Source organism: Gastrolobium bilobum, unplaced genomic scaffold (genome assembly GCF_033153095.1).
Source record: "Gastrolobium bilobum isolate Gb01-03AN ecotype WA unplaced genomic scaffold, APGP_CSIRO_Gbil_v1 utg57529, whole genome shotgun sequence".
Taxonomy (NCBI): domain Eukaryota; kingdom Viridiplantae; phylum Streptophyta; class Magnoliopsida; order Fabales; family Fabaceae; genus Gastrolobium; species Gastrolobium bilobum.
Window position 1 is genome coordinate 70,658 of NW_026899573.1, and position 12,133 is coordinate 82,790.

Below are 12,133 nucleotides of genomic sequence, written 5' to 3' on the forward strand. Positions count from 1 at the left end.
TATAGTCCCGCATTGATTGAATGGACAACTAATATGGCCTTTATAAGGCCTTGGGCACTCCCACCCCTTGAGCTATCTTTTGGGGTGATGTATTCCAAGGTTCTTTACATGGTATCAGAGCCTCACCGTCCCCCGCTTTAAAAAAGTGGAATTAAAATAAAAAAAAGCACAAAAAGGTAAACCAAAAATGGGCCTGTGCAATTTCCACGTTTCTAGCCTAAAGGGCTCTTGCGTGAGGGGGCGTGTTGAGATATATAGTCCCACATTGATTGGATGGGCAACTAATATGGCATTTATAAGGCCTTGGGCACTCCCACCCCTTGAGCTAGCTTTTGGGGTGATGTATCCCAAGGTTCTTTACAACCTTAGATCTATGTAGCCTTTAGGAGGTGTATTTTCTCCATTAAAAGCTATTAAGGTTGTCTTGCATGGTTAGAGGTCCACCTCATCAAGGTTCATCTTTTTGAAGGCACCCCAAAGTATGATGTCGGCACTGCTTCCTGCATCTATCAAGATCTTATTAACTCGGCAATTCACCAAGGTTTCGATGACGACCAAACCATCTACGTGCCCTGGGAAGACACCTTGCATATCTTTCTTTGTGAAATAGAGCAGAGGAGGGTCTGGTTTACTGGGGTCCTCCTTAAATTTAGGACGATCCCGGATCGACAGCACTTCTTTTAGGTACTTTCGCCTAGCACTTACAGTATCTCCTCCTCCTCCCAGAGCTCCACTGATCACGTTACAATCGAATTCGACTTATGGGAATTCATCATTATTGGAATCATCTTTCTGGTTGCTTTAATCTTTTTTTCTTCTTCTCAGGTACCAGATTCTTGCTCCTTTTTCGAACTTTCTTTTGTTATTTTTTGCACCCAGAGTTTTGATCACATACTGACGTAGTTTTCCTTCTCTAACAAATTTCTCCAGAGCATCTCCGAGATCCCAGCATTGATCAGTGTTGTGACCCGGTCCATCGTGGAAGGCACAGTACTTGGACTTATCCAAACCTCCCCTATCAAATATGGGCCGAGGTCTGTCAACTTTTTTCATCTCCGTCATTGCCACTTCCCTCCAAATTTGAGAGCGTGAGGCATTCAACGGTGTATACTCCTCATATCTTCCAACCCGGTCTCTATCATCCAAGATCCTGCTTCTTGAGTCTTTATTTTTATTATCAGGTCGTTCCTTTTCTCTTGGTGTCGGGCTCCTCCTTCTTGGGCTTGCTCTTTTACCTTCCTCTGATAGCGCATTTGCTATCTCCATTTGTTCGAGTTCCAAGTATTTCTTGGAACGAGTTCTGAACTCTTCCAGCGTCCTCACAGGGTCTTTGTAGACCGACTTGGCTAGCCTATATGATCCATCTATGCCAGCCACAATGAGGTGGACGTGGACATTCTCCTGTAAACCCGACACTTGCAAGGCAGCATCCTTGACTCGGTTGAGATACCTCTGGAGGGTTTCTCTGGGTTGTTGTCGTATCTTCCTCAGTGCGAACTCGGATTTTGGATGCTTTTGTTGGTTGCAAAATTCAGAAGGAACTTTTCTCCAAATTCCTCGAAGGATCCAATGGAATTGGCAGGAAGAGTTGAAAACCATGCCTGCGCTGCCCCAGTTAGGATTATGGCAAATATCTGAGATATGAGGAGTTCATCTATTTCTCGGATATACATGTCAGTGTCGAAGGCGTCTATGTGGACCTGTGGGTCCTGATTTCCTTCATATTTCGGCAAGCGTGCCAAATCAAAATCTCTGGGAAAGGAGCATTCAGTATTTCACCAGTGAAGGGCTGTTATTATACTGCCCCCTACTGTATTTCCTCCTATATCTATTGGGTTCAGATCGTCCCCTGGTGGTTTGATTATTTTGGTGAGGATGTGTACCATCCCGGTTTCTCTGGCCATTTGCTCATACTGAAGCATTCTGGGTCAAAGTTTGCACAACAACATTCCCATCACCCATTGCATTGTTCTCAGGGATCAGATTCAACATGGTCCCAAGATTGGGCCTTTCATCATTTCTCGGGTCTGCACCTGATGTGATTCCCGGATTGGGCCTTCCTTGGTTTTCCACCTGGATAACCCGGTTTGCATGATCCGGGTTATGGTTCCCTTCTCGGCCTAGGGCCTCTGTCAACCCAGGCCCTGTCATCCCCATTAAGCGCCGCTCTAGACCATACATCCTCCAAGTATTTTCTTCCTGCATTCTCCGGAAGTCTTGCAGCTGGAGGTTGTTACGATTCTCCATCTCCTCCATTCGCCGTAAGACTACAGTGACCGCGTTTTGAGCAAGTCTAGAGTCAGGATTCGCAGGTTGGGCAACGCGAGCCGCGGCAGCAGTATCCCCAGGATGTTGGGGAGGGTTATTCGGAGGTGGAACTTCAACTCGGTCGCGGGGTGCTGGGGTGGAGGTTGTATCTGATACATCCTCGCTAACGTGAACATGATCATAATCTATTTCATTCTCAGGCTGGTTTTGAGGTTGATTTACCTCTTCCAGAACTGGATCCAGCGGTTGATTTTGAGGGTGTGGCTGTTGGCTATTACTCCTTGTTCGGACTGCCATCTTCAGTCAGAATGGTGGGAATGTCAAATTCAAAAAGAATTCTCACAGACGGCGCCAATGTTCTGTCTTGAAGACAGAGATGTCCGACCCAATAGGCTAGTATATCGATATTGGTTCTAGTGCCCTCTCCAAGGTATCTATGAAGGAGATACCCTTGAGCCAAGCAGATCACTGTGCACAACGAACTAATAACGGCTTTAGCCAATGGGGTGTGTGTGCGCACAGTGACAGCATAACAGTAAGGGAGAGAACGTAACGTATCTTTAAGGTTTACCTTGTATTTATAGAGGTTACCTGTGGATAATGTGATGTGGGCCTTTAGTGCCTCTGATGAGGGTCCTAGCCTGTTTGCTATGCTGTCGTATCAGGATTAGTATCCTTAATGGATACTATCCGTAATTACACTTGATTTGAATCTTGGATTGTCCCTTATTCGACCTGTCATCGTATGGGCTCTTTATACGGGTCCATAACAACTATAGTTAGATTCTAGAAGACCTTTGAAAAGAAGTAGTTTGGCCAAGATAGGCCAAAATTTAATATAACTCATATGATTCCATATATGGGATAGAGAGAGGGCATGGTTCATGTTCCAACATCAAGACTATTTCATGGCTCTTTTCCCAAGCAAAATTAAGCTATTTAGCAATCAGATTCTAGTCTTTACCACTTTAGGAAAGTTAAAATGTCTATCTCTTAGCTTTTCTACAAGATAAGAATCACATCTACGAGACAGAATGATAAACCCTTGGTTCATCAGGTTTTTAAGCATGAATTAATATCAATTTGTGTGATTAAATGGATGGAAAAGAGGTTAATGTTATGGAAATCTCTCAAATACAAGTTCTGAAGCTTATGTTGAAATTTTACATTGTTTTGTAGGAAAATGAAGCTCAATGAAGCAAAAGAGAGAAGGAAGAAAATTCTGAAGAATGGGAAAATTCTAAGAGTTGGGCGCTAAAACGCCCAAAGTCAAGAGTTTTAGCGCCTTGCTGTTCTAAAAGATGCTAGTGTTGAGCGCTAAAACGCCCAAATTGAATGTTTTAGCGCCCAAGATAGTTAAAAGTGGTTGCTCATCCGTCCAAGTTGAGCGCTAAAACGTCCAAGAATGAGCATTTTAGTGCCCATGTAAGTTTCTGGTTGTTATTCAGTTGTATTTTGTAACTCTATATAAGGCAAGGGCCTTCACATTTGGACATATTCTCTCATTCTCTCATATTCTAATCTAAGCCTGGCCCATCACTCTAGGAGAGGGGAGATCAGATCAGATCTATGAAAGATCTGATCTGACTCCTTATTCTCTCTGAATTTCCAAATTCCTTAAGATTAGTTTATGTAATAGTTGGTACTTCTTTATGTAATTGTACTTGAAGATTGAAGACTTAACTATCATGACAATGGAGTTTGATCTTTCTTCTTCCTTTGTTTGTATTTCAATTATGTCTGAGTAGAGTCCTTTGTAGTCTGATTCAATGAAACTCAAGTTTGAATTTATGAATGGTTAATTAGATGTTTTGTTTATCTATTATGTGATTGTATGAAGTTGTCTTGATTAATTCTTCATGTTGATAAATAGTGTAGAACAGACATGTTTACATTATTTCTCTATTTTTGATAATTTCATCATTAGTGTTCTAGTAGTCAAGACATTGATGCTAGGATTCTGATGTGGTCTTAAGACCTTAGTGATTAATGCATGTATTAAGAAAGGGATCACCAAGACATTGGGGTTTCTGATTAATGTATCTATCAGGGTAGTAAGACATTACATCTTGAGATGATAAGAAAAAGGTTGATCAACATCACATAGTAGGTAATTCATTATGAAAATTGGTTCATCCATAAATTCATGCTTGAGGGAAATTGACATCTGACTACTTGTTTACATTATAATTCACATTTTATTTGCTTATTAAGTTTAATACAATTCAACTTAGTTTCTGGTGACAAGAAATTAATGCAATCAATGATCTTTTGGTTGATTCAACTTAAGTATATATGATTAGTCAGTGCTTGAACACAAATCCTCGTGGGAACGATCTTTACTCATCATTTTATTACTTGTTTGACTAGTGCACTTGCTAAATCTTTTTTTTTTGGAGTTACCCAACCCTAATTATTTCTTTGAGACGAGTTGGCTCCCTCCGGTATCCCCACGAGCTTCGACTCTTTGAGCCGGCTATGGGACTAATCCGGAGTGCGGGGGAACAGTGATGGCTAAAGGTTCAGCCCCCTCCCCAAGAATGCATTCAGCGGGAATCGAACACATATCCAACCCCACTAACTCAGCGCCAAGTTACCAACTCATGTTCAGCCCCCTCCCCAGTTTGACTATTGCACTTGCTAAATCTAACAACACAGAATCACATTAATAGTGTATAAAAAAAAAATAATCGCATTAATAGCATATTTAACTCATGTTATGCTCAAAATATCAAGATATGTTTAAAATTCTAATATTTTATCAAGTAAATCAATTTAATCCAAATGACCCAATTAAAACCCAATTTTCCAAATTATGATTAGTATCTCTTATTTAAGCACAAAATAGGCCTGAAGAGGTTGAGTTTAAACCAGTTAAATATGTGAAATTTGGTCTCGTCAAATTTATACTTAATGAGAAAAATATTTATCCTTTTAAATGATAGTCATTTTAGTTAAAACTAGTATTTTTTATTTAAAATTTAAATTAAAAAAATCCTCTCAATTTTTCTCCTATGATTTTCATTGGGTATCTCTTTCTCTCACTTAAAATAACACAATTCTATGTCCTTTAAAAAGATAAAAACTAAACCCTTAATTAATTTATAAAAAGTTTCATTTTTATTCTTATCCTAAGTTTCATCATCAAAAATATATTTTTGATCGACATAAGTATTAGGATGGTTAATTAACTCCTTTATCTCTTTAAAAAATTCCAAAAAATCAACGAACCCTGGATTTTCTGCTTTCTAATGAAATACTGTTTTCACTTTCGTTGTTCTGCAGCTTTTCAGAAATGACTAAGAAAATTCAGAAACTTGTTGCAGCACAGAAAGGTCAATGGTGATAAGTACCAAGGTAGGTTGGACTATTCGACGAAGAAGTAATATTCAGCAGATTCACGTATTTTCGATCAGTTTCAGTTTGACAATTAAGTGCTGACAAGGAGACCACTGCCTCTCATTTCTAAGAGAAATTTTGTAGTGCTCTGGGAGCACATTTCAATAAGTTAAATAAATAAATAAATAAAGAGAGAGAAAAAAGAAAAAAAATATTTCTCTCACATGGCAAAGGATTACAGTGACCTTCTTGGGTCACTTTAAAATTTTCCCATTTCTAGGCCGAACACATAATTTGAATCCCTGCTTTGATAAGTGTGTTACTCTATAATTTCATCTTGGGAAACCTTTGCTTTTGCTTCAGAAAAGGTTTGTCCATTCAAATTTTATGGATAATTCAGTTAGTAATTGAGCTTCTAAAAATTTCTTTGGGGTCTTGGATTTAAATTATACCTCAAGTAATTTTTTTAAAATTTTTGGGAATTAGAGGACGTGTCCTTTTTTTATGAAGAATTAGTTCCATTCTTTTTTCGATGACGAAACTCAATGCACTTACTGTTTTGATGAAGGAGTAGTCTTTGGGACTGTACACTGCGTACAAGGTAACTGAATGAGGTTGAATAAGAATACCTCTAGATTTTAATAAAAAAAAAAGAGAGCTTTGTCCATTTCTTGTACACTTCATCACTATATGTGTCACACGATCCACTTTTTATATAAAAATAAAGTTATGTTTAATGGAGAGATTTGATATCTCAATGAATTATTGAATATCTATTAACTTTTTGGATTATATTTATTTTATGTTGCATAAGACAAACAAGCTTCCTACACACACAAAGTGGAGGTGGGTCCGACATCTATTTTTTCTCTCTCCTCTTACATGTAGGTCCCACTTGTAATTTTATTTTTATAACATGAGATAACCATTTTTCTACAACATAAGATACATATAACCCTAATTTTTATAATAAATGTTAGAGCCTAATGTATAATCAACAACTAATATAATTTAATAATTTATTAAAATGTTATCATATCAAATACAACACGTTAACCATGACTAATAAATTATTGCGACCCGCTACTAGATAAAATAAATTCGAATTAATGACTTTATAAAGTAAATATAAATTGTTTATGGGTTCACTTTTTTGGCAGTTATTGTAGATAAGTTATTTGCAGTAAGTCCAATATGACGTCGTTTTGGGGCGAAAATCATGGTATTTCTGTAATTTTAATTTATTTCAGAGTTATTATAGTCTTTATAATTATAATTTTTTAATTTTTCAATACCAAAATAATGTCGTTTTGGAAATAAATACAGATAACTTATCTGCAGTAACTGCAGAAATATTTTTCTCATTCTTTATATAAGAATTCATTGCATTTTTGTTATATACATTACAACTCGTGCGTATTTAATTACTTTTGCTTATCTTTTTTTTTTTTGTAAACACTTTTGCTTATCTTATTGTAGCAAATGATGGCTGAATGTGCTTTTCTGGCTTCTTTATGTAGTGCTTATATGCTTATATTATATGAATATAATGTAGAGGTTTCTGTTTATTTTTTAAAAAATTTGCCTAGGCAGATACCAATTCAAAACGTAGTTATTTCAACCATCGGATTAGCTTCCATAACAATATTCTTGAAGTTTTGCCAAGTTGAAAGTTTCTCCAATTTATCGCATTCTATAGCATAAATCACAAAGAATGGACGTGTAAAAACTTGTATTTCTAATTCGGACATTCCTTTATTCATGTGGACAAGATCATTAATCTGCATGTGCTTATCTGTATAAACATTAGCTCTTGTAAGTAGTACATTATGTGGAAACTGCAAAATGCACACGTCATTCATACTTTTATAAATCTTCTGCGTAAGATAAATTTCGGCCATTACTTTTTAGCCGTTCAACAACTAAAATGAGGATCGTGACAAATAGTTCTATTGATCATGGATGAGTTCGTGGCAACAACGATAGTAAGGACTAATGAACATAACAATGTAATTAGAAATTAATATAATATTAATTATGGTGGAAAAATGACTTGGTGACATTAACAATGTGAACTTAGATAATAATGAAACTGATGAATGTGGAATAATATATGGATATAAAAGTGCAAAAATGAAGTGGATGAAAATAGGCACGATCTTAATGGTGATGACTTCGAGGGTCGTAAACATAATGATATCTATGAAGGGGTGATAATTTGTACGAACTAGACTGATAATAGTGATGTCATTTTCAAGCTTGCTATATTTTCTTTCTTTCGCTCGAGTCATTTCATATTTTCTTTACTAATATTCATGTTTAAACTCAACCACAAAGCCTAAAAAAAAAAAAAAATCCTAATTTTGTATGGATCAGATCGATTTTTTATTTTATTTTTATAATCGTGAACTGATTACCTAGATAATTATGATTCATCCTTATACCGGCGAGCTGTCAATACGAGTCAGCCCAACCCGTTAGGCCCTGGCTAGGACTAAAAAGCTCATAGGGCCAAAATGCCCTCTATGGTAAAGGTCCACATGGGTCAAAAGCTCTATGAGTTATAGGGCCAACCCGTGTGCTTTCAAAAATGTAATATATTTTTTTAGGAGAAAGTTATAATATTAGAATTTGTCAACAATAAATTTTCATTTTCATTAAATATATATAAATAAAAAAGATTACAGATGCAAAGACAACAACGAAGAGAAGACAATGACTTTCTTATGAAAACACAATGTTCTTTTCTTAAAATAAAAAATAAAAATCTTTGTTTTCTCTCACTTTCTCTCTATTTCACGGGAAAGCTATGGAGCTCGTCAATGGTGTTAGAGAAGTCTTTCTCTTTCTCCTCTCTCTCCCTTCCCTATATCTAAGAAATTTTATAGCTAATTGATGTAGGAAGAAGAAAAATGATTCACTTTCACGGTTCACACATCATACTCGCATATTGAGAGACAACACAGATTTAGCTTTGGGAGCTACTGTTGCCGTTGGATAGGTCACAGATCTAATAGTAATTTGCTTTTTCTTATTTTGTTCTCTTTGGCTTGATCAACGGGCTAGCCCCATCCAACCTAAAGGATGAGAGGGCCATGTGGGGTTAGGGTCTATTCTATCTTAAAGACAGAGATGTCTATCCAAATGGACTAGTAAGTTAAAATTGGATCTAGGTGCCCTCTCCAAGGTATCTATGGATGAGATACCCTTGAGTCAAGCAGATTGTAAGAACCTGCACCGTTAATTAAGAAATTTAATTAAATACATATGAGAATTAGGAATTAATTTCATAATTGATCCTAATAATTATGAGAAGGCTTAAATAATTATAGAAAGTGATTAATAATACTGAAAGTCACTTTTCGGACGAAAAGTGCAGATACCGGTTCTGCTCCTCAGTATAAATGCGTACGGATGAAGTATCCCGGAAAATTATAATAAGTGCATGAATATTCCTAGAATAATATATAGGACTTGTAAATCAAGTTTCAAGCCAAAATAATAAGAACTGGTGCCAGAATTGATACTGGCTAAGGAAAAGCGCATACCCGAAAGATGCTGCGAAAAATAAAATAAAAATATGTCAAATCTTAAAAAAAATGAGTAGGTTTAGAATCCTAAGTTTGGGATTAAAATGCTAAGCGTATCAATTAACGCTAATACAGTGCGATTAAGACTTAAGTGGGCTATATAAGGACCCTTGCACATGATCCTAGGTCAGCCACCTTCTCTTCTACGTGGGATTTTTTGAGTTTTGTGTGCAGCAACCTTGCCACCTTCTCCTCTCCATTTTGGGTGAACCAAGTGAGCACCTTTCTTCCTTCCCTCTTCACCAAAACACCATAGCTTGGTGTGAGTGAGTCTTGTGAGGTTGTGGGTTGCTCTTGACTGAGTGGTAGCCTTGTTTGGTGGTGTTTAGCTGCTGTCCACCTTGGTTGTGAGAGTGATAGCCATTTCCTTGGCTATGGGAGCTCCAAGGAGTGATCTTTAGTTCAAAGAACTAACCTTTGATCATCATTTTCATGTACCTTGGGAGACAGAACCTTTGCAGCTGATTGGTGAGCTCCAAGAGCATTCCTTCTCTGTTTTGAACCTTCGGGGTAAGTTGTTGAACCTTGATCACGAGTTTTAATGGTTAAAAGTGGAGTCTTGGCATGTTTAATGAGTTGTTTAAGTAATCAACCAGTATATGAACCTAAATGGGCTTAAAGATGCATGCTTTAACATTTAGAAGTGTTAAAAATGGAACCTTGAGAGTGATATCTCGCGAAATGCAGAAACTGCATTCTGTCACGAAATATCCAGATACTTTATTCGGATATGGGCTCTGTAGATATCCAAATATGGGTATCTGGATATGACATCCGGATATGCATATCCGGATATGACATCTAGATATGGCCCTGACAAATATCCAGATATTCTGGATTTTTGAGAATAGTATCTGTATTGTTCACACAAAATGCTATTTTGGGTTTGTGGACCCATGATTGGCTAATGTGGACTTCTGTAATAACTAATCTAAGTCAGAATCAAAGTGATTACGGGTTTATGGCTTTGTCAGAAGCCTAAATACATGAAACGTAAAGGAAAGGCATTGTCTTTATGTCATATGCTTGTTGTGTTTGAATATTGATATGATTGTTGGTCCAAAACAGATTGTGATTCTGCTGTGTATGGACTTTGAGCTTGTGTGGACTCTTGGCTTGGATAGTTAGCTTGCAAGGTAAGCTTTCGTGTCCTCGGTTTAGCCATTGTTGGTTCCACCATGTCCCATGGGGGGATGGTTTATATGCATGATGTGTTTTCATGTATTGTTTTATTGAAATGCTATTGAGCTATTAAGTGCAAATTCCTTATGATATGTATGTGGTGTTTTCCTAGACGGGATGTGATCCTGTGGGCAGGTACGGCATTGGCGCGTACTGTGTGGGTAATAGACGTATTCCTGCATTTCTCTGGCCAGTAGATTAGTTATAACACACATGACATGATTATCTGCTGCATTGCACTGTTTTGGAACTTGTTGTTAGTATATGGGTGTCCTAGAGACAATCTTTTTGATTAAATAAGGACATAAGATGTGGACCTTTTTGTTGCAAATAAATAATAAGCACTCTTTATCCTGTTTCATATTTTGTCTCGATATTATTGTTAATATATTATGAATAAACTGGATAAACCCCTTGGAATATAACAGGTATTTCTTGAGTATCTATGATGAGATCACAATTATGAGGATTCAAGGATACCGCATGTTTATTCCTAATTTTATGTTCCTAGTCTAGAGACACTGAGAATGGGGATCAGTGATCTCGGGTAAGACTAGCACGACTTATCTACTTGTATTTGGATACAAGGTAAAGACCTCATCTGCTACAGATATGGAGATGTCTTAGCTAAAGTCGTGGGTGGACCTATAAGGGTATAGCTCGCACTGAACAGACCCACAAAGAGACTCAATGAGGAAATCTCACAGAGAGTATCATTAGAGTAGTCTCTTTATATTTGGGTATGTCTTTCCTTAGACCAGAAGTTATTACCTAGACTGTATTCTAGAAGGCACGCTTTGACTGTATACCTCGTCTGCCTGAAACATTGAGACTCATAGGTACACTGTTGGGCTTGTCCTGAAAGAGCACAGGGAAAGGGTGATAAGCTGAAGGAATTCGTCAAATCTGTGTGAGAGATTAGGTTATCTGTAAACCGGAGAAATCAGGATGACATTTTCAAGGACTCGGGAATCTATGCATAGTAAAAGAGATCATGAGATGATCTGCCGTTAGAGTCAGTAAATTGAATATTCCCTATTTCGAATAAAGCTTACCCTAAACCGCAAGGGTTGATACGTTTCCTTACCCTAGGTTTAATGGGAAGGTAATTGAGACGAAAGGAAATACATACGACAACCAAATATATGTAATAGGATGATTATGTCATTAACCTAACTAGCTCTGGGGCAATAAAGCATTGCTAGTGCTCTGTGTTGCCATTAGATGAGTTGTGGGCTTGTTGGGCCCAAGCCCATTTATGTCAGTGGCTATGTTGGGCCTAATAGGTCACACACTAACACCTTATTGTCATGATAATATAGCATTAAAGGTATTGGGCCTAATAATGGTTGTTAGCCCAAGAAGAAGTTTGGAAGTCCACCAAAAGGGAAAAGGGCGCATGGATCATGTAATGAGCTTGGATGGTCCAAGACATTACTAATTAATTTAATTAGTTAAATTAATTATCAAATATTTAAATTTTGAATTTTGAATTTAAAATTTGAATTTTGAAATTTGAAATTTGAATTTGAATTTTGAAATTCGAATTTTGAATTTGGAATTTGAATTTTGAATTTTGAATTTTGAAATTTGAATTTGAAATTTGAAATTTGAATTTAGAATTTAGAATTTAAATTTAGAATTTAAATGTTTGAACGTTTGAATTTAAATGTTTGAATTTGAATTTGAATTGGCTATGAAAAGTTGTTTCATAACAAAAGGATAAGGTAAGATATTGTTGGAACAAATCCCAA

The 12,133-nt window shown here is 36.8% G+C and overlaps 1 protein-coding gene across 1 annotated transcript; it reads right to left on the bottom strand.

Moving 5' to 3' along the window:
• Positions 1–432: 432 nt before the first annotated feature.
• On the bottom strand, positions 433–1,599 carry LOC133291614 (uncharacterized). The gene is made up of 2 exons (XM_061489900.1): positions 830–1,599; positions 433–733 (listed from the first exon to the last, which is right to left on the bottom strand). Exons 1-2 carry the CDS (start codon positions 1,597–1,599, stop codon positions 433–435), a joined length of 1,071 nt encoding a protein of 356 aa, XP_061345884.1.
• Positions 1,600–12,133: the final 10,534 nt, after the last annotated feature.